The sequence below is a fragment of the Peromyscus eremicus genome, chromosome 8b (assembly GCF_949786415.1).
Source record: "Peromyscus eremicus chromosome 8b, PerEre_H2_v1, whole genome shotgun sequence".
Classification (NCBI taxonomy): Eukaryota; Metazoa; Chordata; class Mammalia; order Rodentia; family Cricetidae; genus Peromyscus; species Peromyscus eremicus.
The window spans coordinates 47,115,504-47,142,015 of NC_081424.1; the positions used below are offsets into that span (position 1 = coordinate 47,115,504).

Sequence of the window (26,512 nt, forward strand, 5' to 3'; positions counted from 1 at the left end):
AGTTCTGATTGGATGAGAACTCACGGGGGAGACGGTGGCTGCAGGGAGCCAATTCTCGACAGCAGTAGGACGCGCCAGCCCCTGGACTGAAGGCGTCTGATATCAGCTCAGTCTTTGCATCTGAACAAAGACGGGGCACCTAAAACCTTCAGCTATAAGACACACTTCTAAGGCGAAGTCGGTCTAGGAACACTGACAACATACTATTTGTGCAATAACTGTGTAATAATGCCACAAGTTTGTTTTATTTAGGTTTTTTCTTCTTTATAAAAAACTTTATTATAAAAATGTTGCAAATAAAAAAATCATCACACACCAAAATTAACTTGACCCAAAGACTATACAATCCAATGAACTTCTATACATTTAGCGCAGCCATTCAGAAGCTGTGGAGCTTCATACTGGATTTTATACTTCCACTATCTAATTATATTTATGTTATTTTATTATCGAATATATTTTTATGCACTTATCCACCACCAACCCCCCAAAAATCCATGACAGATTCAGAGATTGGAAAACGATTAGATTTATTATTCTTTTTGATAAATCTTTAAATTTTTTTTTTTTTTTTTTTTTTTTTTGAGACAGGGTTTCTCTGCGTAGTTTTGGTGCCTGTCCTGGTACTCACTCTGTAGCCCCGGCTGGCCTCGAACTCACAGACATCCACCTGGCTCTTCCTCCTGAGTGCTGGGACTAAACTGCTGCCCGGCTTAATTTTTTAAAGAGACTTTTAAATTTTATGTGTGTGTATGTTTTGTTTCCATGTATGTTTGTGCCTATTGTGTGTATTCATGCCTGGTGGTGAGGCCAGAAGAGGGGGTTAGAGTCCCCGGAACTGGAGTTACAGAAGGTTGTGAACTGCCATATGGGTGCTAGGAAATGAACTCAGGTCCTCTGGAAGAACAATGTGTATTTTCAACTGCTGACCTATCTTTCCAGCCCCTAAAAATAACTTCATTTTTACTTTACTTCAAGTTATTCATATGTACATGTCTGCGTGTGTATATGCGCAGGTGAGGGCAGGCGCCTGAAGAGGCTCTGGATATCCTAAAGCTGGAGTTATTGGCAGGTGTGAGCCGTACCTATGTGGGAACTGAGAAGCCAACTCTAGGCCTCCGGAAGAACAGCAAATACTTTTAACTGCTGAGTCATCTCTCTAGTCTTGTCAGAGAAAAATCTAAGAGTAAAAATTAAAAAAAAAAAAAAAAATTGCAGGAGGAAACGTACCAGCCACAAGCTCTTAGTTGAACTTCATTGCACATAGAAAATGTTTTTAAAAACCTTAGGGCTGGAGAGCTTGTTCAACAATGAGCAGCACTTGCTGTTCTTCTAGATGGCCTGGGTTCAGTTCCCAGCACGTACATCGCTGCTCACAACTGTCCATTGGTACACACGTGGTGTACATACCCACATGCAGACAAAACTGCTGTGGGATGGTCTGTATGTCAAGTGTGTTGCTGATTGGTCAATAAATAAATCACTGATTGGCCAGTGGCTAGGCAGGAAGTGTAGGCGGGACAAGGAAGAGAATAAAGCTGGGAAGTGGAAGGCTGAGTCAGAGAGACACTGCCAGCCTCCACGATGACAAAGAGCATGTGAAGATGCCGGTAAGCCACAAGCCATGTGGCAAGGTATAGATTAATGGAAATGGATTAATTTAAGCTGTAAGAACAGTTAGCAAGAAGCCTGCCACGGCCATACAGTTTGTAAGCAATATAAGTCTCTGGGTTTACTTGGTTGGGTCTGAGCAGCTGTGGGACTGGCAGGTGAGAGAGATTTGTCCTGACTGTGGGCCAGGCAGGAAAACTCTAGCTACACAAAACCATGTCCGGCAGATCTCTGTCCGTTTGAGGCCAGTCTGGTCTCCATAATGAGTTCCAAAACAGTCAGAGCAATATAGTGAGACCCTATCAAAACCAAAACCAAAACAAACCACTCATACACATAAAATAATCCTTAAAAAAAAGTTGAACCCCCTAAGCTAGGACGGAGTGTGTAGCTCAGCATTAGGATTCCAGTCAGCCACCATGAGTGCCAGGAATTGAAGCCAGGTCCTCTGGAAGAGCAACCTGTGCTCTTAACTGCTGAGCCATCTCTCCAGGCCCTCTGGTTTTAGTTTTGATACCTCTTTTTCTTGCTCTGTAAACATGGTCAGTTTACTTCTACATGAAATTAACGTGTTTGCTGAGAACTGTGTCACCAGGCCCTGACTCCTAGTTTTGTGCTGCCTCTGAGCTGCTGGTAACACCTATAATATCCTTCCACTCCTCGCTACTTCTCATAGCCCTGTCTGCCCTTCAAGGACCAATACCTCTGTGTACTTTTTTCTGATACCTCCAGCCCATGTTGTTCTAACTAGACCCAGCACTACTAGCTAGAGATTCTAGATAGTTTTAATCCTAGATTTCATGACTATAATGTAAATCCTACATAATTTGAGAGGACGGACTTTTGGGTATATCTATTCTCCTTTATACTATAGGAATTCAAAACTGCATTGGCAGTTTCTTTAAAAGAGGTCGTGATACATTATGAGAGTTATCAGATTGTGAAGAGCTCGAGTTTTTTGTTTTTCAGCATGAAGACTGTTACCCAAACTGGCCATTTCTGCCCCCATACAATATGCCAGTCACTGAAATGGTAGGTTTTGCAAAAGACAGTTTATGAGGTGACCAATCATTCACAAACGGTAAAATCAAGTCTCCCAACGGTCTCACCTAAACTGAGGTTGGGTGATAGTTACGGTCTGAGGAGTGGGAAAAGGTAACGGTTAAAGTCAGCTATAACCATCATGACCCTCTTCCAGGCCATGCTACAGTCAGATGAAGGTACCTAACAGCTAGAAGATTCTAGATTGATCTTTTACTCAGACTCGAAGAGAAGATGGTATTGGATAGGAAACTAACTAAAATTCGTTGCTTGATCCTTAAAGTTGAAGAACACTGACATTTATAGTTACAGGATCCATGAAAACAGATAATGAACATTTCAGATTGGAAGGATGTTGAGTGTTGCATTTGACGAAGTTTGGTAAGAACTGTAATTTGGACATTGCTCCTGAAGTCATAGCGCACCACAGATGTCTTGTTTCCTTCCTGAAAGTTTACTGGAGCAATGGCTGCGTCTCAGTTTTAGTTAGCACACTCTGGATGCGGCAGGCAGTGTTTCCTGTCAACTTCTCAGAATCTAGCAGAGATGGAAAGAATAAAACTAGTGTCCAGTCTCAGGGTGTAATTTGTGAGGCTTCGTCAGTTGAAACTCACACTTGGGTAGGAAGAATAACACTTTCACCATAGGATACTTTGGTATTTTGTAACCAACTACAGCTCTCGGCCAGTCTTGCTCTCAACCAGAAAAACATCCCTACCCCCAAGTCCGTGTCACCGTATTCTTCCACCTTGATTTTGCGCTTTCAGAGCTGAAAACAAACCAGAGCCCGAAAGTCTCTGCTTAGCCAGCACCGTCTTTGTGACAGAGGCTGGTGGACTTAGAGCTGGAAGAGGGCCTTTGCCCTTGGGCTCGGTTCAAATGATTATTCTGGCCCCATCACACAAGCCTTGACTCTACCAGCCTAAACGTTAGTGCACCGGGTTGGGTGAGGCAGGACGAAGGCTAGCCCAACCATCTAGCAATCTGCACAGCCATAGGAGCAGACCCGCCGCTCGCAACAGCTGACGGAGCGGCGACTGCGGAGCCCGGAGCGGCGACACACGTCGGACCCGCCATCCCGCCGCCGCGCTGGGTCACCCGGAGCTGCAGCCAGGAGCGAGTCCCACCGCGCGGGGACGCCACCCCGCCGGCCGCAGGACGGAATCGGACGCCAGCCTCAGCAAGGGGAACCCAGCAGCGTTGACTCGCCCGACCTCGACCTGGCCACGGTCACCCAGCACTGGCTGCCACCCACCGGCTACCCCCGGTCTCTCCAGGCCTCCCCCGCCTCCGGCCCCGCCCGGCCGCACCCGGGGCTGCGCGGCGTCACAGAGCGCATGCGTGCCGCGGGGGATGCCGGGAGCGCGCAGTGGCGGCAGCGGCAGCGACGGCAGTAACAGCGGCCGCTCGAGCGGGGACAGCAGCGGGGCGGTGACCGTGTGGGAGGTGGTCTCACTCTTGGGGAAATTGCTGGGGACCGTCGCCGCGCTGAAGGTGGTTCTGTACCTGCTCCGGGTGTGCTTCGCGATGGCCTGGAAATCCGGCGGCGCCAGCCACTCGGAGCTAATCCACAACCTCCGCAGTAAGTGCCACCCCCGCCCGGCGTGGGCCACGGAGAAGGGCCAGGCCTGGACGCTGTCCCCCCCGCCCGCCCGCCTGACCGTCCGGAACGTTCGGTCTGCACCCCTGCGCCTGCTGGAGGGCGTCTGTGCGCGGTTGCACCGGGAGTCCCGGGCGGCGTGCGTTTGCGGTCTCCTCCCCCGGGACCTGTCACTCGGCGCTGTGGACGGGAAGGGGAGAGAAGCCTCAAGGGGGCTGCTGGCTGCGGGTGGGACGGGGCAGTCGCCTCTTGGCGGGCTTGCGGGGACAGGGTGCGGCACAGGTGGCGGGGCTGTTGCTGGAGTCTGCCGTCCAACCGGCGAGGGGCGTGACTTCGGGATGGGGAAGTGCGGGCTTGCATTCCTGGTGACTGGGCTGGCACCGAGGGGACACCACCCTCACAGCCTGCGGGTTCTCTCACTGTCCTCCCCGGTAGATTATTCCCTGCGAGCTTTCTTCTGCCTCCCCCGCCCTCTGTTTTTTCCTTTGGAGGGAGATGCGGCTGTTTGATACCAGCAAGGGGAGGGAGAGGACGTTCTGAGTACTGCCGTTACGGGTGGGTGCTGGGAGCAGTCTCAGGCTGCTGTCCAGAGTATAGGCTCTTTGCGGGGGGCCAAGGGATTGATTGTCTGTTAAGGGCATGCTGTTCCTAAGAGACTCTGTTTGGAGCCTTTGGAGGTCCTGAATCCAGCAGACCATTGTGTCTATAAAATGTGCTAACTTTTTTTTTTTTCCAGGACCGTCCTTTGGCTTTTAAAAGCGTGTATGGAAAGTTTTAAAAAAGAATAGCATTCTCTGTAGTTATTGTATTCCTTCCTTTGATGATAGTTTTAGGGTGGAGTGAATGCTGTGTCACGTACCTTTTAAAATTGAAATGGAGCATTGTCTGGTTCAGAGACCAAGGCGAACTACAAGTTCATAGTTTCACTCTGGTCAGAATTCACAGTTCCTTCTGCCACCAATTAAAAAAAAATCATAGTTTTTCAGGTGAAGTTCTTAATTTTCTTGTACTTTTTTTTTTTTTTTTTTAAAGAAAAGCTTTTCATGTGTCTTCCTTACCTCTCAACTCTATTCATAATCACCTCAAGGGCAGGAACCATTAAAAAAAAATTGAATTTTCTCAGAGTCAGTACCTATTCTTTTCCCCAGGAATGCCAATTCGGTGTCCGTTATATGCCAAGATCTTTATAGAGAGCAAAAGGGTGAATGAGAGAAATAAGTAGGACTGTCAGGTACTTAATATATTCATCATTGCACTTTAAAAATAATACTTAAATAAAATAGATACTTAGTGTTTTGTGGTGCTTGAGTTTAAACCTGGGGTTTTAGACACACTGGACAAGTGCCCTCCCATGAGTGTCTTGCCAGCCTGTAAAACTGAGGGCATTTCATTGAGGTCTTAGAAATGTGATCATGCTGATATTGAAGTAAAGGGATCTGCAGATTGGAAGCTGGGGTTACAGTTTTAATTTTTTTTTTTTTACAAAGATGTGCTCATGATTTGCTTAGGTTTAATATTGTAATCGATTAAAAGTATTTACTTTTTCTTTTGTATTTGAAGAAAGGAATTGTTTGATTTCTAGTTGATACATCATTTGTACACTTTGAGACTGTAATGATAGATTCCTTGTCATTCATTGGCTTATGTTGTGGTAACTGTTCTTTGGTAAATTTGAGCAGTTTCTCCAAAGCTTGAGTATGTCTTCCAGTCCTGGGTCATCTGCAGAGCTGGTTCAACTGCTGGGGCTGGAGACTGTGTAGCTAACAATTTTTTTTTGTTGTTGTTGTTATTTTGTTTTGTTTGAGATAGGGTTTCTCTGTGTAGCCCTGGCTGACATGGAACTCTGCAATATAGGCCAGGCTGGTCTCGAGCTCAGAGATCCACCTACCTCTGCCTCTAGAGTGCTGGGATTCAAGGCGATAACAAATTCTGAAGTTGTATGTGTGCAGCTGTAAACCCAGGGACTACATAGAGGCAGAGAACTGAAAATTACAAAGCTAAATTCTGCCACCGTTTTAGTTTTATCAGTTATATATTTAAAAAATAAGTTTTAGAAAAAGTCTATAGTTGAGCTTTTTAGAACTGTCTTCATGGCTCACGCAGTGCTCGGTGGTTGGTGATGGCAAACTTGTTTCTCTTGCAGGCGCTCTTGCCAGGGCAATTTGGGCTCCAGCAGAGCCCTAGTAAGTTGGGTTGCTGGAAGGTAGTGATCTTTTTGTGACTGGACCCCTTTCAGCAGTGTCTCTTGGCTTGCAGAGCCTTCCCTTTGCTTTGATTTTATGAGGGACATTTGCTTCTTGCTTGGATTTCAGTGTCCCGTCCCCGTGTGTCCCCCCCCCCCCCCCACAGGGTTTCTCTGTGTAACAGCTTTGGCTGTCCTGGATCTCGCTTTGTAGGCCAGGCTGGCCTCGAACTCACAGAGATCCACCTGCCTCTGCCTCCTGAGTGCTGGGATCAAAGGTGTGCGGCTCAGTGTCATCTTTTAACATTTAAAATGCTACACTGGCCACTTAAAACAAGATGAGCAACTCCTTCTCCTCCTCTTCTCAACTTGTTTTTATTTGTAAAAAGAAAAAAAAACTTCAATGCAGTTCCTTAATGTATGGGTTATTTCTAATTTCTACTTACGTTTCCTTTGTATCCTTGACTGTTTCATTTTGCAAATATAGTGTTTGTAGGATTACCAATCACCCATTGTATACTTGAATGCTTCAAATACAATGTTTGTAGGATTATCAGTCATCAATGAATACTTGAATGCTTCCTCTTTATTGTTATTTGATTATTTTTATTTTATGTGCATTGGTGTCTGTGTGAGGATGTTGGAAGCCCTGGAACTGGAGTTACAGTCTTGAGCTGCCATGGGAGTGTTGGGAATTGAACCTGGGTCCTCTAAAAGAGCAACCAGTGCTCTCAACGCCGAGCCATTTCTTCAGCCCCATGCTTCCTCTTTGTTCTTTTATTTATAAAGATTTTCAGGACAATGTCTCCCAAGGTAGCCATGAATCTTTGGGCTCAATCATCCTTCTTGAACCTCTTGAGTAACTGGCCTACAGGCACTTGACGTTGCATGCAGTGGGGTAACTTCTGTGTGCCAATCACTAGGGATAAAGGGAAGAGCAAAACAAATACCCACTCCTTTTTGTAGTTTTCTTCTACAGCAAGCAGCTAAGTAAAGTAAATAGTACCTCACAGGATGACCACTGTCAAAGCCTGGGACAGTGGGTTTGTAGTTGCAGGAGAGAATGCCTCACCAGAATATCCTTTGAGCAAAGGTTTGGTGAAGGGGCAGACCAGCCACGAGGATAGAGCTGAGGTGTGAACAGCTCAGACAGAGGCAGTTGCAAGTGCTAGGTTTGGGTATGAGGTGTGGGAAAAAGACTGGGACAAGTCAAGTATAGGACCCCAGAGTTTTAGGCTTGGCAGCTGGGATGGTTTACTATTTCCTGAGTTGGAAGTGAGTGAGTGAGTGAGTGAGTGAACAGCAGATTTTATTTGGGGTTGGCTTTGCAGAGAGAGGAGCACATCAGGAATTTATTTGGGAGAAAGAACAGATTTGATTCATATTTAAATATATAAGATTATGATAATTTATAGTTGTTGAGTCCTAAAAACATTTACTTTTTGTTGTTGTTTCTGTTAGTTTAGTGTTTTGAAATGGTGGCTTTTGTAGCCTACATTGTCCTCAAACTTGTTGTCTAGTTGAGAATGCCATTGAACTTCTGATCCTCCTGTCTGTACTTCTGAAGTCCCAGCTTTTTCCTCCCTCATCTGGGGATTGACTCTAGGGCCTCATGCATACTAAGCAAGTGCTGTACCCCTGGGCTGTATCCCTAGCACCCTTTTTTGAGTCAGGGTCTTGTGAACACACTGCAGGCTACGATGCTCTCAGACTGAAGGTGCTTGCAAATACGCTTCCTGAGGACTGGGTTTACTGCTGTGTACCACCGTGCTGGCTCTACCGGGTTTACTTTTGCAAAGAAAATGATTTTCTTTGTCTGCCTGCCTGCCTTTCTTTCTTTCTTTCTTTCTTTCTTTCTTTCTTTCTTTCTTTCTTTCTTTCTTTCCCTTCCTTCCCCTTCTTCCCCTCCCTCTTCTTCCCCTTCCTCTTCTCCCCCTTCCCCTTGCTTCCTTCTTCTCCCTCCCTTCCTTCCTTTCTTTCTTTCTTTCTTTTGGCTTCTCAAGATAGGGTTTCTCTGTGCAATTGCCCTAGCTAGCTGTCCTGGGCTTCAATTTGTAGATCAGGCTGGCCTTGAACTCATAGAGATCCTCCTACCTCTGCCTTCTAAGTGCTGAAATCAAAGGTGTGCGACACCACACTCCACTAAAATGGTACTCTTATTCCGCTCACACCATCTGTGCTTAGTTAGTAGTGTACCTAGTGGAAATGAGCATTTTGTCTTAATAGCCCTTTACTCGTTACATGCACATTAGATAAACATGACCACCTCATAAGAGCTTAAGAAATTGGAGCGTTCTCTCTCTCTCTCTCTCTCTCTCTCTCTCTCTCTCTCTCTCTCTCTCTCTCTCCCCCTCTCTCTCCCCCTCCCCCTCTCTCCCCCTCTCTCCCCCCCCCCTCTCTGTACATGTGGAGGTCAGAGGACAACTTTACAGAGTCAGTTCTCTCCTTCCACTTTACATGGGTTCCAGGCATCAAATTCAGGTCATCAGGCATGTCAGTAAGCACGTTTACCCACTGAGCCATCTCGGGGTAGTTTTACTGACAGATAGTAACTCATGGTGTGTACATAGGACACTATTTCATTTTTATGATTTAAAATTTTGATATTAGGTGACCTGGGGATGTTGCTCAATGGTAGTTCTTATCTGGCATGCATGAGGTCAGGATTTAGTTTCCTGTACCATACCAAGGGAAAAAAAAAAAATCAATGTGTATCTACTTACATTGAATTTTCAGTTCTGCCATGTTTCAAGGCCTTGGTAACTTCATGGGGTTAGTGGCTACCCTGCTGAAAAATACAGTTATACAGTATACCCTCTGTCACAGGAAGTTCTGTTCGGTCTAGATGATTGGCTCTTTTACATGCTACTTACAGTGAAATTAAGCTGTAGGAAGAGAAAGCTACATTGTATTGTTACATGTATTTGTACTAGTATTTGTGTCTTCTGACTGAGGTGCTTTAGGGGTGACAGTGAAAACCAAGGACCATTGAACAAGTGTGATGGAGAGCAAAAGAGTTGGCATATTAGATGATACTTTGATGGGACTGAAGTGCCCAGTTTAGCATAGGGAAGGTTTTAGGGAATAATAAAACACTTGAAATATGTAGAAGAGGGTAAAGCAGGCGGCAGATGTGGACTCATTATAAGGAAGAACTCAACAGAGCCTACCCTAACAATCAAAAGTTTGCTTTGAAGTTAGGTGGTGGTGGTGTATGCTTTTAATCCCAGCACTCAGGAGGCAGAGGCAGGCAGAGTTCTGAGTTCTGGTCCAAACTGGTCTACAGAGTGAGTTCCAGGAAAGCCAGGGCTACACAGAGAAACCCTGTCTCAAAAAAGAAAAAAAAAATTGTTTTGAAAAGTGATGCTTTCTGTCACTAGGTATACTAAAGCAGAGGATGGCTGACTATTTCACTGTAAGGGACGCTACAGAGGGATTTGTTATCAGATTTGAATATATACTAGTTCTAAGAGGAACATTCCAAATCCAAGATTGTATGATTTTAAAATAGCATTAAAGATTGCATAATGCTTATGGAGTATGTATGTTTCAGGAGCCAGGCAAAGAAGCAAACATTTTAACATTAACTGCCAATGTTACCTACTTTTACATATGGATGAAAAGGCACCTAAGAAACATAGCCTTTTCCTTTGGGAAGTAACGTTGAAACAGTTTACTTTTATAGACCAACTAAAACCGACATGTGTAGAGGACAACAATGTACATTTGAATAACACCTGGTACTTAGATGACACACTTTGTCTTTGCTTGCTGTTATGTAAGCTACTTCTTTGATTATAGTGCAGTTTTAAATCTAGTCTCTTTTAGACTTTATAGCCTCAGTGTGTGTTGAGTCTACCTCATTTAATCATTCTGGATGAGAAGTAAAAGGTGAAAAATTTGTTTGTTGATACTTGAGAAGAAATGCAAGATAAATCATATTAACTCTTATAAACTAATAAAATGGGACAGTATTTCTTTTATTGAGACCCCCCCCCCCCCCCCCCGCACGTGTGGCACTTCCCCACCCCCTTCATCTTTTGGCACTGGGAATCAAACTCAAGGCTTTCACATACTAGGTAAGTACTCTACCACTGAGCTACATCCTCAGCCCTTGAGATGAATCTTTATAATGAGTTTGGGGAAAGTTTTACCAGATTTTAAATCTGTCTAATTGACACCTACACTGGTCCTCCTCATTTCTCCAAGGTTTATTTGTATCCCGTGAAAGTATTTCCATGCCACCCCACCCCCAGCAGTCCTTCCATAGCCCCCACTTTTGCTGTATTACCATTGTTAGGTTTCCAGCACTGTTATCGGTTCCTTGAGATAACCAGTTATAAAGAGGAAAGGTTCCTTGGGGATGGTTGTGGAGGTCTCAGTCTGACTGGTTGGCCCTGTTGCTTTGGGTTTGTGTTAAGGTAGCACATCATGGCCAAATAGAACCCTCAGTTCATGGCCAGGTAGTAAGAGATGGAGAGGAGACCAGGGTACCAATGACCTGAAGACTTCTCACTGATCACCACTTCTGAGGCTTCTACCACTTCCCACTGTTGCCAAGCTGGGACCAAGATTTGGGGGGATATTGCAGACTCAAACTATGACATTCTGCTCCTGGCTCCTTGAGGCCCATGTCCACCTCACAAAATAAAATACATGGGCTGCAGAGATGGCTCAGAGATTAAGAGCACTGACTGCTCTTCCAGAGGTCCTGAGTTCAATTTCCAGCAACCACATGGTGGCTCACAACCATCTGTGAGATCTGGTGCCCTCTTCTGGCCTGCAGTCATACATGCCGCATACATAATAAATAAATAAATAAATGAATGAATGAATGAATGAATGAATAAATGAATGAATAAAAATAAATACCCAAAAAAAGATTTTAAAAAATGCCGGGCAGTGGTGGCGCACGCCTTTAATCCTAGCACTCGGGAGGAAGAGGAGGCAGGCAGATCTCTGTGTGTCCGAGGCCAGCCTGGTCTACAAAGCGAGTTCTAGGAAAGGCGCAAAGCTACACAGAGAAACCCTGTCTTGAAACTCCCCCCCCAATAATAAAAAAATAATAAAATAAAATACATTTTAGTCCTCCAAGAGTTCCCGGTCTTCACTGTTCTGGTGATGCTCAGTAGTCCAAAGTCTCTGAGACTGAAGGCAGAATTAGCTGTGATTCACTGTAAGAAACTAAAAATGCATATCCCATTCTTCTAAAATAGAGTGGTGGGACAAACAAAGGCATACATTTACATCCCAAGAGGGAATAATTGGAGCATAGAAAGATGGGATCAGACAAACCCAAGGCAACGCCCCAGCAGGGCAAACATAAAATCCTTTCTGTATCTGGTATTCAGGATGTTCCCTAACAGACGTGAACACTTAGGGTTTGGGTGGCCCCACCTGCAGGTTTTTGTTTTGACACTCATTCAGCCTCTTACAGATGTGTACACTGCCTGTCGTTTTCTTTGGCAGGTGTTCCATGTTCCTAGCAATTCTGACTTTCTGGAATCTTCCTGCAGCCTACACTTTACTCACTCCCTCAGCTTTATTATTTTTGCGTAGTTCAAGACTCCTTACTGGGGCCCCCAACTCTGCCATAGGTTGTCTGGCTTTTCCTTTGTATTCTTAGGGGATATCTCTACCGTTACATAATTTTAATTAAAAAAAAAGATTTATTTATTTAATGTCTGTGAGTGTTTTGTGTGCATATATGTATGGGCACCATAGTGTGCCCGTGCTTATGTAATCTAGAAGAGGATTTCAAATCTTCTGTTACAAAAGTTACAGGCATTGTAAGATGCCACTGGGTGCTGGGAACCATACCTCCATCCTCTTCAGGAGCAGTAAATGCTAGTAACTACTGAGCTGTCCCTTCAGGCCCATAACTGAGCCTTCTCAATGCCTGGAAAACTATCATAAGGATAACGCCAAGGTCTACCTCCATGTACAGTGGAACCAACTGATGTCCATCCCTGGGTGGTCTTGCCACAGGTCCAAAAAAATAGGGCAAATCAAACATGGATTGAAGTCTTCAAAACTGTGAACCAGAATATACATGAACATAAATTACCTTAGGTACTTATTGTGACGAGAGAAAGCTGGCTAATAGAAAGTGGTATTACATTGTAGGGCCACTGACTACAGCTATACCTGAAACAGTGCAATGCAGTCCCGGGAGCTTGTTCATGGGAAGAATCTGGAAAAGGTAGAAGAAGCAAGCTAGAAAAAGCTTAAGATGCTGAAAGCACAGTTTAGCAGGTGATTCTGGTAGAGACTAGGAGGACTAGAATACAGATTAGAATGCAGACAGTAAATACTGTACAGATGAGGTTCCCATGGAAACGATCCTGTTGGCAATTGGACTAAGTGTCCCCTCACCCTGTTAACCTGTGGGAAACAGTTGGACTACATTTTATCCATGCCCTGAGACTGGGAGCCTGAGCTTAAATCAACAGACCAGTTTATCTTGTAGAGGAAATTTCAGAGCAAAAACAGCATTCAGGCTGTGGCATGAATATTACCAGCTAAATTAGCCAAATTTATAGCGAGAAGTAGGAGTAAAAAGAACAGAGCAGGATGATTGGAGAAGCTTGTAGTTTGGCCAGAAAAATACCTACAAAAAGTATACCTAAAAAAGAAATACTGATGAGCTGTTAAAAAAAAGATGAGCACCATTAAAAAATAAGCCAAATGCTTTGCATCAGAACAATATGCATCTCAGGACCTTACTCCTTACAATAGAAATTTTATTTCAAAAACTGTCCGTGCAGGCCTGGAGCAAAAAAAGAAAATATATTAATGCCCATGGATCTAGGAAGGTAGCTCAGTTGGCAAGGTGCCTGTCTTACAAGCACAAGGGACTGAGCCCAATCCCCAGAGCCCAAGTTTAAAATATAAAAATAAAAAATAAAAAAAGCCAAGCATGGTGATATATACTTGTAATCCCACAGGATGGATCCCTGTGACCAGTGGCCAACCGACCTAGCCCACTTGGTGACTTCCAGGCCAGTGATGGATCGAGAGTGACCCTGTCTCAGAAAAAAAAGGTGGACATTGTCTAAAGAAGAACACCCAAGGTGGTCCCCTGGTCTCCTTTTTTAAGTTGGCAGAACAGACTTACTCACTTTTCAGAATAAAATATATTATCAACTTTAGTAAACATAGCAACATAGCCCTAAGACCAGGCTGTCCTCAAACTCACAGAGATCAGCCTGCCTCTGCCTCCTGAGTGCTGGGATTAAAGGCATATCCCACCATGCCCAGCCTCTTGTGTAATATTTTTGTGGGTTTTTTTTCCCCTTAAATTTGATTCACCCTCTGTCTCTTTCTACATCCTAAATTGGAAGGAAAAATGTATCCATTCTTAATGTAGCCCTTAGTTTTTCTGACTTTTTAAAATTTGGCTTATAATTTAAATTCTGTTAAAACCCTAATAAGTTCTGATTTGGATCTGCTACATATTTGGACTCATAATAGCCATTTTTATAGTTAATTAATTAGGGTCCCGGTACCCTAAGGTTGCAAGCAGATTGAGTATGGGTGGCTCCACAGCTGCTCACTATTTCAGGTAGGCTAGTGGTAATTGGACGTGTAGCCTCTAATTAGGCCATACATGCAAAGCAAAGCAGCAGCACATTACCTTTTTGGCACATCTAAAGACCAGTCAGTTATATTTGAAAGAAATATTTCTTCACAGTGGTGGTTATATATGACATAGATTGCCAAAAATAAGAAAATCATTTAATGCAGCTTGGTTTAGCATCTGATGTGGGTGCTGATAATTGAACTAGGGTTCATTGGAAGAGCAGCTGGTGCTCTTAACTGCTCTCTATCTCTTCAGTCCCTTTTGCATTGTCAGAAACATTTTTTATTTGCTCCCCCTTTTTTATTTTTAATCTTCACAGTTATAGTTTAAGAAGCTAGGCTCAAGCTGGAGAGATGGTCAGCCATTAAAAGCTAGGCTCCCAACCAAAAATATAAGAAGCTAGGCTCTAGAAGGACCCACAGGAAGGATTGTGTTGTGTGCACCCCTAAATTCTTGAAACAGTGGTAACTCCTTATTGCCGTTTTTCATCTGAGCTTCTTGAAAACTGCTTCATTCTTGCTTTGCTTTGAGTGGTCTCTAAAAAAACCTCATGTTACCTCCTGCTTTTAACCTGCCTTGAGGTTCTAATTCTTTTCTTTTTTCTTTAAAATGGATCAGTTTTCCAGAATTTGTTTTAAAGTTGATTATTCCTGGATTGCTTACTTTCTGGGGAGTTTCAAATCATCTGTGTAGTCATCCATCGAAGCGCTTTGATCTTCCTTTTCTTTTTAGAGTAGCCTTGGCTGAGGCCAGCTTAGTTTTCCTTTGTCTCTCCTGTGGGGAGGGCTTCAGGAGCTCTGTGATTGACAGGGTTGTGATAGGTGATGATGTCAGTGGTGGAGGTGAAAAATGGGAGGGAGAAAGAGATGCTGCTGCGTTCATCAGATTCTTCTTGCCTTTCCATTTCCTGCGCTTTGTCACGTCTTGCCCCAAGGCACCCCCTCCTCCCTGTTGAACAGTGCCTGCTTGCTGCCTGCCCGTTCAAGTGTTCTTTTCCTTACACAGCTTTACTGTGTAAATCCCATGCAGTATAATTTATCCATTTAAATCGTGTCATTCAAAGGTTTTGCTGTGTTTACAGAGATGTCCAACCGCTGCTGTGGTCACATTAACATTTTCATTATCTAGAAAGGCACCTGTCTCACATTCCTAGTTTTCCGACATCCTCAACTTTTAGCAACTACTAATCTATTTTTAATGTATGGATTTACCGATTTTGGATATTTTATTTAAAATTCATACAATATATAGCAATTTATAACTGACCTCTTCCATAATTTTTTTCAGGTTCATCTGCATTTTATGAATTAATACTTCATCCTGTTTTGTGATTAAGTGATGTTCCATTGCACAGATACACCACATTTTACACAATTCATTCTTTGATGAACATTTGGATTGTTTCTGTCTACTTTTTGACTGACTATTCTAAATAGTGCTGTGAGCATTTGTGTGTATGTTTATAGGTAGTTAGAAGTTTTCATTTCTTTTGGAAATATACTTAGGAGTGGAATTACTCATCATTTGGTAACTTCATGTTTAGCCACTCTAAACTGGCTGTACCATTTTTTATTCCCATTAGATGTGCACAAGGATTCTAATTTCTCACATCCTTATAATACTTGTTATCATCTGACTTTTTTTTTTTGAAAGAGTCACGATCTTATTATGTTGTCCAGGCTGGCCTCAAATTCCTGAGACTACAAACTGACTTTGGCTTCTTACGTTACTTTTAGTCATCTTAGTAACAAATGGTATTTCATGGTGGTTAAAATTTGTATTTTTCTGATGACTAATGATGGTTGGCACATTTTCATGTATTAGGGATCAATTGTGTATCTTTGGAGAAATGTCTAGTTAGATTTTTGCACATTTTAAAATCAGGTCTTTTTTTTCTAACTTTTTTTAGAATTAAGTTTTTTAAAATTATGTTGTATAGAAGATGCAGGTGCTGGGAATCAAATGGGGGCCCTCTGCAATAGTAGTATTTGCTCTTAACCATGGAGCCGTCTTCCCAGTCCCCGAGCAATCTTGAAAACTTTCTGGGTTGTATTTTTGGTAGATCAGAGACTGATCCCAGGGCCTTGAGGCATGCTAGACAAGTTCCCTGCTACTGAGTGCAGTCCCCAGCTCTAGCTGACTGTTCAGTCCTAAGTCACTAGACTTCCTCTAGGGTCTCATGTCATCCTGCTGGCATGCTCAAGTTCACTGTGCGGGGGGCAGATGACCTTGAACTTCTTATCCTCCTGCCTCCACCTCCCACATGCCACCACACCTAGCCAAGACTTCTCAGGTGAATGATTCATAGTGTCAGGCCTTTGGAAACACTATTGCTTTTCAGTTTGGATGCTTTTGTTGTAATATCTAAGAATCCATTGTCAGATCTAAAATTTTGAATACTTAGCCAACATTTTCTTTTTAAACATTTTATTTTTTTAGATTTATTTTATGTGTTTGAGTATTTTACCAGCATATATGTGCACCATGTGCATGCCTGCTGCTTACAGAGGTGAGCCGAGGGCATCAGATCCTCATGGAACCCAACCATGTGAGTGCTAGGAATAGAGCTGGTTTTCTGCAAGAGCAGCCAGTGATCTGAACCACTGAGCCATCTCTCTAGCCCCTCATCAGCTTTTCTTCGATGAAGGTTTTCATGGGGCTCTTATATTTAGGTGTGAGTTTTTGTTTTTGTTTTGGTTTTGGTTTTTTGAGACAGGGTTTCTCTGTGTAACTTTGGCTGTCCTGGAACTCACTTTGTAGACCAAGCTGGCCTCTAATTCATTGAGATCTGCCTGCCTCTGCCTCTCAAGTGCTAGGATTAAAGGCGTGTCCCACCACCACCCAGCAGATATTTAGGTTTTTTTTGTTTTGTTTTGTTTTGTTTTTTAATCTGCCTTTTTTATATATGGCACAGGGAAGGGTTAAAGCTCAGCCTTTTGCCTGTGGCTCTCTAGTTGTCTCAGCATCATTTAAGTCCTCTTTTATCATTGGATGGTCTTGGAACCCTTGGCCTAATGACTTGTAAGACTGTTCTTGAGCCAGTGCTGTGATCTTCCAAACCCTGGACATGTGTTGAAGGAGCAGAGGAGGGGATAGAGTCGGGGGGGAGGGGGGGACACGGCCGCCTCTTTGGCCTTAATAGGCTGCGGAGAGATGAGCCGAGGGGAGGCAGGAATGCAGTTTGATTCAACAGGACTCTGTAGCCAGTGTTGGTTCAAACTTCAGAAGTCAGTCTAACCTTGAGTCGTTTATTTTAGGTCTATTTAAGCACTGCATAATTTGGTAAAAATTATTCTGGTGATAATGAACTCAATCCAGCATGCACAAGAAAGCATACATGAATCTCCTTGAGGAACAAAGTAAGCTAAATACAAGTCAGACATGGCTACATTAAACTCTTTGTAAAGTCCATAAAGGTAGGTTCTATAGATTGACTGAGAAAAACAAGCTTACAGTAAAGGTCTGGAGGAGGGTCAGGTGCTAGAAAAGTCTCTGGCCACAAAGATAGTGCAAAGGTCACCAGACTAGAGAAGGCACATCGGCTCCAGGCTTCTGGGTGGATAACAGGTATAACATTCCTTCCCTTGAAGGATTCTAGGTCCCCTTGGTGCTTATCTGTGAGCACAAGGCCTCTGTGCCTCCCACAGTACTTAGCACTGTACTTCCTTTTGGGGGAATGACTTTGTATTCTCTTTCTGGGAGAGTGATGCTATAGGTCATTTTGGTTTTGTTTCTGCCCTTTCTTGATCTCAGGTTTAGGGTTTTATTGTATTGTCTTTTTTGAACAGCTGTATGACCATCATTAGTTTTCCAAAATTGAAAGTTCCACAATTGATGAATAAATGACATTAGTTTGGATAAATAGTTAAGCTACTCATGTTGCTTTAACTGAAGTCTCATTTTTTTAAAGTAGCTATTTATAGACTGGGTAGTGATGGTGCATGCCTTTAATCCCAGCATAATTTCTAACTCAGGACTCTGCTGAACCTCAGCTTTGTATGTCTTGACTGCTGAATGCTCCTGCTTGTGTGACCACAGCTCTCGATTACTCCTGATTCCTTTCCAGGCTTTCTCATATCATCAAGTGACTGTCCCCTCACCTGTTACCCCACTTCCAGTCCGGTCCAGTCATTGAGTCGGTTCAGTATACGTTACTGAATGTAACTGAAACCTCCTCGTTTTCTCCACTGCTGTCATTAGAGCCAAGTGACCGCTGCCTGCATCGTGGCGGCGGCGGCGACTTCTGGTCTTACCCGTTTCAGTCTGTACTCTCTCTGCAGTGCAGCCAGAGTGATTCTGAAATACATCTGATGTCACATCTGCTTCAAATAGCTGTCTCATTCATTTCAGAGAATGGAATCATCAAGACAGATAAAGTATTTGAAGTGATGCTGGCTACAGACCGCTCCCACTATGCAAAATCAAACCCTTACATGGATTCTCCACAGTCAATAGGTAAGCTTGATATTTCTCAGAAGTTGCATTTTCTTCAGTGACTCTGTAATTTTATGAGTAGGAAAAGAGCAGTATACCGATATGACTTAGAACCCCAGTAATTGAAATTTTCTCATTCAATTTTATAATCCCAACCTACCCTTTGTAACAAAATGCATCTTCTTATATGTCTTTAAAAATATATTTTGTGAGTCAGGAAGTTTGGGGTTTTTTAAGGAAAAACAAAACTTTATAGAAAATTAAGAGTTTTAGCTGAATGCTAAGTTTGAGGATCCTTCTTTTGAATTTGCATATTGGCATTGATTTTTCAAGTCAGCATTTAAAGGGAATAAGTAAGTCATTATTGGCTTTTCTGTTTTACTGGCCCCGATGCTTTGGCTTTCCTTTGTCTTTAGAAAGTTCCATATTTAACTCCTTGTCCTGAAGCAGGTTTTGCTGAGCTGCTGAGCCTTGGCAGTGGGCGCCTTTGAGGCTTAGAAGTGCCTCAGGGTTCTGTGGGCCAGCTGCCATGTCTTCTTTTGAAGCACTGTGACAGTCAGCAAGAAGATCCTGGGGAGCTTCTGAACCCCAAGGCACCTGCTACCACCGCTCAGTGAAGACTGCTTCCGAGGCAGAAGCAGGTAAATAAGTCTTGAGATTCTAACACCAGAAGGAAGAAAGACACGGGCTGAAAACTAGCACCAGACAGTGATTGAGCACTGGACGGCAACAGAGGAGCACACTGAAGTGCTCACTCGTCTCTAGCTGGTCGTCTGACTTTTTAAAGTGTTGTCCAAAGTGTGAGACTAATTTTGTTAAGATTTTGCATGCTTATTATACTGAAGCAAGTTTTTCTTTTCGTAAATCTGAAGAAAATAAGTGAAAAATAATCTATCAATTCTCAGTGTATTGAAATCCTTCCTGGTGCAAGCCTGTAATCCCAGCTACTTGGGAGACTAAGGCAGGATGAGGCTGAGCTCAGGGCCTGCCTAGGCTCATTTGGAGATCCTTTCAAAAAGAGAGGAAGAAAGCAGCAGAAGACTGGCACATGCTTGTAAACTGAGCCCCTGGGAGGTGAAGGCAGGAGGATCAGGTGTCCAGGGCTAGTTGGACTAACCTCGGCTATGTGAGACCTTGTCTCAAACAATGGTGGTGCTGGGGGTTATCTCTCCTTTGTTAGCCAGCCATGCAGAAGGCATCTTTAGAAGTAGAGGAGTTGGTTTACAAGATGGACACATTACCCTTTGATGTGATTGTATTTTATAACTTTACCTTATGTCAATTTTCTAACAAATTTTGCTTTAAGATCATAAAAACTGAAAAAGATTGTGAAAAACAATGTGTGGCTGTTACAAAAGGAGCTATGTGCATTAAATGGTGTGTTCTTGTAGCTGAGTGTGTCAATATTCTCTTCTTGTTTTGTAGGTTTCCAAGCTACAATTAGCGCTCCTCACATGGTGAGTTAACTTTTTTTACTTGATCATACACAGGTCATGTTTTACTAGAGAGATAAACTTACTATTTTTTTTCTTTTTGAGACAGTTTCTCATTATGTAGATCAGGCTGGCCTCAAACTCACAGAGGAGTAACTACCTCTGCTTCTATCTCCCAAGTGCTGGGATTAAAGATGTGCACTATCATGCCTGGCCAAACATCTTATTTCATACTTGGTATTTAGAGGAACTCTTCTTGTTAGAAGCTGCCATTATTAAAGGTTTCAGGGTCTGTTGGTAGCACCTGTGACAGAAAAATTGAACATGGCAAAGTTTAGTAAAGGAGAGAGTATTTCCATAATTCAGAGGCTTGCCCTGTGTGATTCTTCCTGGGATGATGTGAACACCGTGTCTGTTCTCTGCAGTCAGGCACCAGCAGCAGACCAAAAAACAGTTCCAACCAGAGAGCTCATTGGGGTTCCTTAGAGACTCAGAGGGGCTCAGTGACTCAAAGGCCACTGCGTCACTGCAAGAGCCACCTAGCATGGGTCATAATGCTCAAAGGCCACATGTAGGAGCCCTGCATGGTCTTCAGGCAGTTCTGTGGGAATCTTCACCTGGAATTGTTCACAGACCATACAGCTTTGAGCAGAGGCAAGTGGTCCATTATTTTTCTGAGCTCCCAGAGCTTTCAGAGCCTTCCTGTCCCTTCCAGTGGGAGTGTTCCTGACTCAGAGGAAGTAGCTACAGCAGCATGCTGTGGGAGTCTCCAGCTTTCACAGTTGATTTGGAAAGTCTTTAGGGAAAAGTGATGGACAGCAGGTGTTAAGATACGTGACTTTAGAAAGACCTGTTTAAGATCTGGTATTTTTGATTTATTGGAAATTTTCTTGGGTTTTTAAATATCATTTTCTTGAATTGGTACTATATTGGATTTTGGTAAAGAAAATAGTAGCTTTCTGATTCTTTTTAAGTATTTGGGTAGGAAAAGCTCATGTGTAAGCTTACTCCTAAATAAATTCTGTTAATACATATGTATTTATAATGTACTGAAAATACTAGAAGAAAAAAATACTTATAAAAATTGAATATAAAACATAACAAAAATATAGAAGCCAAATAAGCAGAAAATCATGATATATCTTTTTAAAAAATGGTTTTATTATTTTGTTCTCTTGGGTGTATAGAAGGGCATGGGGGGGGGACAAGGACAAGTTTTATAGATCTTATCTCCTCCACCGTATAGGTCTTGGGGATTGAATTCAGGTTGCCAGGCTTGGGCAGTAAGCACCTTTACCTGCTGAGCCATCTTGCCTGCCCTAAATATGTCTTATAATTCAAAAACAGAACTTTTAGAGTTGGCTATGGTAGTACATACTCTTGGGTGGTTGGGGCAGGAGGATTGTGAGTTTGATGCCAGCCTTAGCTACATAGTGACAAGGTATCTTAGCGTTTCTATTGCTGTGAACACCATGACCATAGCAACTCTTTAATTGGGGTGGCTCCCTTACAGTTTCAGAAGTTCAGTCCATTATCACCATGGTGGGGAGCATGGCAGCTGGAAGTATGGCAGCGTGCAGGCAGACAAGGTACTGGAGAAGGTGCTGAGAATTCCTTTTTTTTTTTTTTCCTGGTTTTTTCGAGGCAAGGTTTCTCTGTGTAGTTTTGGTGCCTGTCCTGGATCTCTCTCTGTAGACCAGGCTGCCCTCCAACTCACAGAGATCCGCCTGGCTCTGCCTCCCGAGTGTTGGGATTAAAGGCGTGTACCACCACTGCCCAGCAGTGCTAAGAATTCTTACATCTTGATAAGTAAGCAATAGGAAGTGGTCTATCTCAGTCGGCATGGCTTGAGCATATATGAGACCTCAAAGCCTGCCTCCACAGTGACAGACTTCCTCCAACAAGACCATACCTTCTAGTAGTGCCACTGCTTTGGGGGGCTGTTTTCTTTCAAACCACCACACAAGGTCATCCTGAGCTCTGTAGTATGACTAACTCAAGAGAGGGGGCGGGTTGTAGAGAAAAATGTTAGAAGCTAAGCTAAAGGGAGAAAAACTGAGAAATATTTACAATATATATGACAAAACAGGAAAATTTTCAATAAATGTGCATAACAAATACGTTTTTATGTGTATCCTTGAAATTAATTAGTAAAAGACCAGAAAGTCCCACAGAAAAGTAAAGAACAAGACTGATAGTTTATTGAGAAAGAAATGCAGTATTATTGACTAATAAATAAAGAAAAAGTTATCATCTTCATGGAAATTTAGTATATTTCAAATTAATGTTAGTAAAGGGCCATTTTTCATCTGTCAGGTCACTAGAGATCAAAATCTTATTAATATTTCACATTGGAAAGAGGAAGTTGGTAGTTATATTCTCGTGTGTGTGTATGTGTGTGTTGTGACAGTAAAAATGCGTTTGCATTTGGAAGGCTGTATATATATATTTGTCTTAGTTACTTTTTTAAAAAATATTTTTATTTTATGTGTATGTGTAAGTGCCTGCGTGTGTGTATGCATGTGTGCCATGTATATACCTGGTGCCCATTGAGGTCAGAACTGGACTCTAGGGTGGTTGTAAACCACCATGTGGGGTACTTGGAACTGAACCCAGGTCTCCTGTAAGAGCAGCAAGTCTTCACCCTCTGAGTTATCTCTTTAGCTCCTTAGTTACTGTTCTATTGTCAGGCTGTTTATAAAAGAAAGCATTTAATTTGGGTCTCATGGTTCCAGAGGGTTAGAGTCTATGATTCCTAGTGGGGAGCTTGGCCACAGACATAGGGATGGTACTGGAGCAGTAACTGAGAGCTTACATCTGAGCAACAAGAATGGGGATGAGGAGGAGAGACTTGATGGGTTAACTGGGAATGACCTGGGCTTCTGACACACCTGCTCCAGCAAGGCCACACCTCCTAATCCTTCCCAGACAGCTCCACCAGCTGGAAGCCGTTATCATTCAAACCACCACAGTACTATAAACATAATATCATTTTATCCATTTAATTTTACTCTTAAGAATTTAACATACAGATAATTCTTTTCTTTTTCTTTTTTCTTGAGACAGGGTTTCTCTGTGTAACAATCCTGGCTGTCCTTGAACTTGCCTTGTAGACCAGACTGGCCTCGAACTCACAGAGATCTTCCCTGCCTCTGCCTCCTAAATCCTGGGATTAAAGGCATTTGACACTACTGAGGGGCCAGATAATTCTTTATAAGATTTTTTTTGGAAAGCCTATGGATAGTCTGCTGATAGTCCTGGACATGACCCGGGAACATATGTGCTACCTGCTGTCCTTGCTTTCACTATGGTAGCCACATTGCTGGCTACCTTTAGTTTCACTTTCTCAGTCATGGATAAAATAGCTATTACAAAAGGAAAACTTCCCTCTGAAGACTCCTCTGAGTGAGCCAGAGGAAGTGTTATTAAAAGTATACAGTGGACCTGATTCGGCCCCTAAACCTTTGATGTTTCAAGTGTGACTATGAATTCAGGCTTCTTAAGAACAGACTGTTGCCCCTCCAGCATACCCTGTGACTAGCCTGAAAGAGTCACAGTAGTTCATGAAATTTAATGTTACATATTTGCATAACTGTTCTGGAGAGAATGATTTTAATCACAAGAGTCTAGGAGAAATGCAAATCAATAGATGATATCAGGAGTTAATGGGAACAGTCTAGAGACAGGGGATGAAGCAGAATCATAGAAGCCCACAGTTCTCTCATAGCTGTGCCAATACCCTAAGAAGTTGAGAGGAGGGGTTGGGGATTTAGCTCAGTGGTAGAGCGCTTGCCTAGCAAGCGCAAGGCCCTGGGTTCGGTCCTTAGCTCTGGTTTAAAAAAAAAAAAAAAAAAAAAGAAGTTGAGAGGAGAACATAAGAACAAGGGATAAACAGTGCCAACCACTGTTGTTTCTAAGAGTAAGTTTCTAAGATAAGTTGCTTATAGGATATTTGGAAAAACCTGGTATATCCCCAGAGGAGATGGACTGGTACAGAGTGTAGAACGAATTGATCCAGCTTCGGCTGGTGAGTTGATTGTGAGAGCCCCGACCTTACCAGATGTAAATATTAACCACCGGAGACGAAACTGTCTCTCACCCCACGTAACGCTGTACCGCAAACACTGCCAACTGGGCACACTGTTCTACCTGTAGGTGTTCCTAGCTAGAAAACTTCCTTTGTTGCTTGCAATGCTGCTTATGCTTCTAACATTAGAGCTATGGATCAAATGGGTAATGGTTACCAGTAGAAGAGTCAGGGGATGGAAGGGGGAAGAAGCAAAGAAACAAACTGTAATCATTGTAACCATTTTGAGAAACATAAAGGAACAAATCTGATTGTAAAACTTCATGCAAACCATTGAAATTATATAAATAAAAATGGCCCAGGCTATCCTGGGCCACTTATTTGAAACATGTGGTCACAGTTTCTTCATTGCATCAACTTCACACATCCGTCCCACATCGTTGGACCCTTCTGGAAGTAGGCTTCCAGCAACAGGGTCTTCCTATGTAGCCCTGGCTCGCCTGGCCTGGAACTTACTATGTAGACCAGGTTGGCTTCTGCCTCCTGAGTGCTAGGAATAAGGCATGCAGCACCACACCCAGCACTTCATACAACTTTTAGGAAGAGTGTTATTATCTGACATCTATGTTTGATAACATTATTACATTTTTTGTTACAGGAGATTGCAGCTAATTTAAATCTCTTCAATATTGATATTTGTTATAATGCATTCATATCTGAATGTAGTCTAAGGTATAAAAAAGAACACCTGTTTATTATACCTCTTTATTGAATTTTCCTTTAAAATGAAATAAGCGAAACAGTATTTGCTTGTTCATACACAGTGAATATTTTTCTAGAAAAATTACAAGAAACTGGCAACGTTGATTGCCTTCAGGGAATAAAACTGGACGCTTGGGAAGGGGTTGAGGGCTTTTCACTGAAAATCTCCTTTTTCAATTTTTTGACTTTGACTTTAATTTATATAGTAGTTATCTAAAATTACAGGAAAACTATAATGTAGGAGGTCTAATGCACCAGAACTATCTTAGGTCATCACTGTGGTGCTAGACTGTTCCGTTGTCTGCGTAGGTGATGATAGCAGAAACTTTTGTAGAAAGTCGCCAGCTCTTCGTATGAAGTGGTGTATGGACTTCAAGAAGAAATGAGTATTTGGTTCATTTTCTTTTGGCAGCATGCATACGCACTAGAACTTCTCTTTGACCAGCTGCATGAAGGTGCTAAAGCCCTTGATGTCGGGTCTGGAAGCGGAATCCTCACCGCCTGTTTCGCACGGATGGTAAGAACGTTAATCTCTTGTGTGAGCCTAATAGACATGTAGTATGTGGTTTAGCTATGGTTTCTTCTTACTAGTAGTTTTAAGTTTGTTTATTTTTGTTCTGTTAATATAGTAATTTTAGCCAGGTGGTGGTGGCACACAGCTTTAGTCCCAGCACCCAGGAAGCAGAGGCAGGCGGATCTCTGAGTTCAGGCCAGCCTGGACTACAGAGTGAGTTCCAGGACAACCAGGACTACACAGAGAAACCTGTCTCAAAAAAACGAACAAAAAGATGATAATTTTAATATGTATCATTTAGGATTATAGTTGAAGTGACAGAACATTTAAACCCAAAACCGTAGAACGCAAAGAGAATTTATTTAGCTTGTCTAATGGAAAAGCCTACAGGCTTCCCTGGCTTGTTATGTAGCTGGATTTAGAAAGCCAAGCTTTATTTTATTTATTTTGACTTTTTGAGGGACAGGGTCTTTGCATAATTCTGGCTGTCCTGGAACTCACTAAGTAGACCAGGCTGTCCACTGCTTCTGCCTCCCTAGTGCTGGGATTAAAGGCGTGGCCACCATGCCCGGCTAGGGTGGGTTTTATTACTGATTTGCTGTGGGATGGTCTTTCTGTATCCTATGAATATGTGTTGCTACCATTGGTTGATAAATAATAAGCTACTTTGGCCCATGGCAAGGCAGCTTAGAGGCAGGTAGGAAATCCAAGCAGAGATAAAGGGAGGAGAAAGGCAGGATCGGAGGAGATGCCCAGGGAAGCAAGACATAATGCAACACAGGTAAAGCCACAAAACACGTGGCGATACATCGATTAATAGAAATGGGTTAATTTAAGATGTAAGAGCTAGGCCGGGCGTTGGTGGTGCATGCCTTTAATCCCAGCACTCGGGAAGCAGAGCCAGGTGGATCTCTGTGAGTTCGAGGCCAGCCTGGTCTACAGAGTGAGATCCAGGAAAGGTGCAAAGCTACACAGAGAAACCCTGTCTTGAAAAACCAAAACAAACAAACAAAAAAAGATGTAAGAGCTAGCTAGTAAGAAGCCTGAGCCATAGACCAAACAATTAGTAATTAATATATAAGCCTCTGATCCCGGGCGGGACGAGAAACTTCCCCTACACTGATTTGTTTCTCTCTGGGTGTTGACTGTCTTGACTTCTTTCTGCACGTCAGCTTCATGATTACACAGCCTCTCTGGGATCCCAACATGGCAGCCAATGACTCAAACTGCATTCTGCTGGAAATAGTATTTCATTAGAAAGTTGTTCTCTAGGGTTGCTGCTTACTGGTTTTAAAGGAATATTCACTTTAACAATATCCTCGGGGC

General features: G+C 42.9%; 1 protein-coding gene across 3 annotated transcripts in view; it reads left to right on the top strand.

Moving 5' to 3' along the window:
* The first annotated feature begins 3,990 nt into the window (after positions 1–3,990).
* Positions 3,991–26,512, top strand: part of Pcmt1 (protein-L-isoaspartate (D-aspartate) O-methyltransferase) — a 32,728-nt gene continuing 10,206 nt past the window's right edge. For 2 of the 3 annotated variants that reach the window (XM_059272777.1, XM_059272776.1), the window contains exons 1-4: positions 3,991–4,234; positions 18,367–18,471; positions 19,876–19,907; positions 25,085–25,189. In XM_059272777.1, the coding sequence (XP_059128760.1) occupies positions 4,006–4,234; positions 18,367–18,471; positions 19,876–19,907; positions 25,085–25,189 (471 nt within the window). In that variant the 5' untranslated portion in view covers positions 3,991–4,005. Of the gene's footprint in view, positions 4,235–13,381; positions 13,508–18,366; positions 18,472–19,875; positions 19,908–25,084; positions 25,190–26,512 lie in introns of all 3 variants that reach the window. The other variant, XM_059272778.1, reaches the window with a different exon arrangement.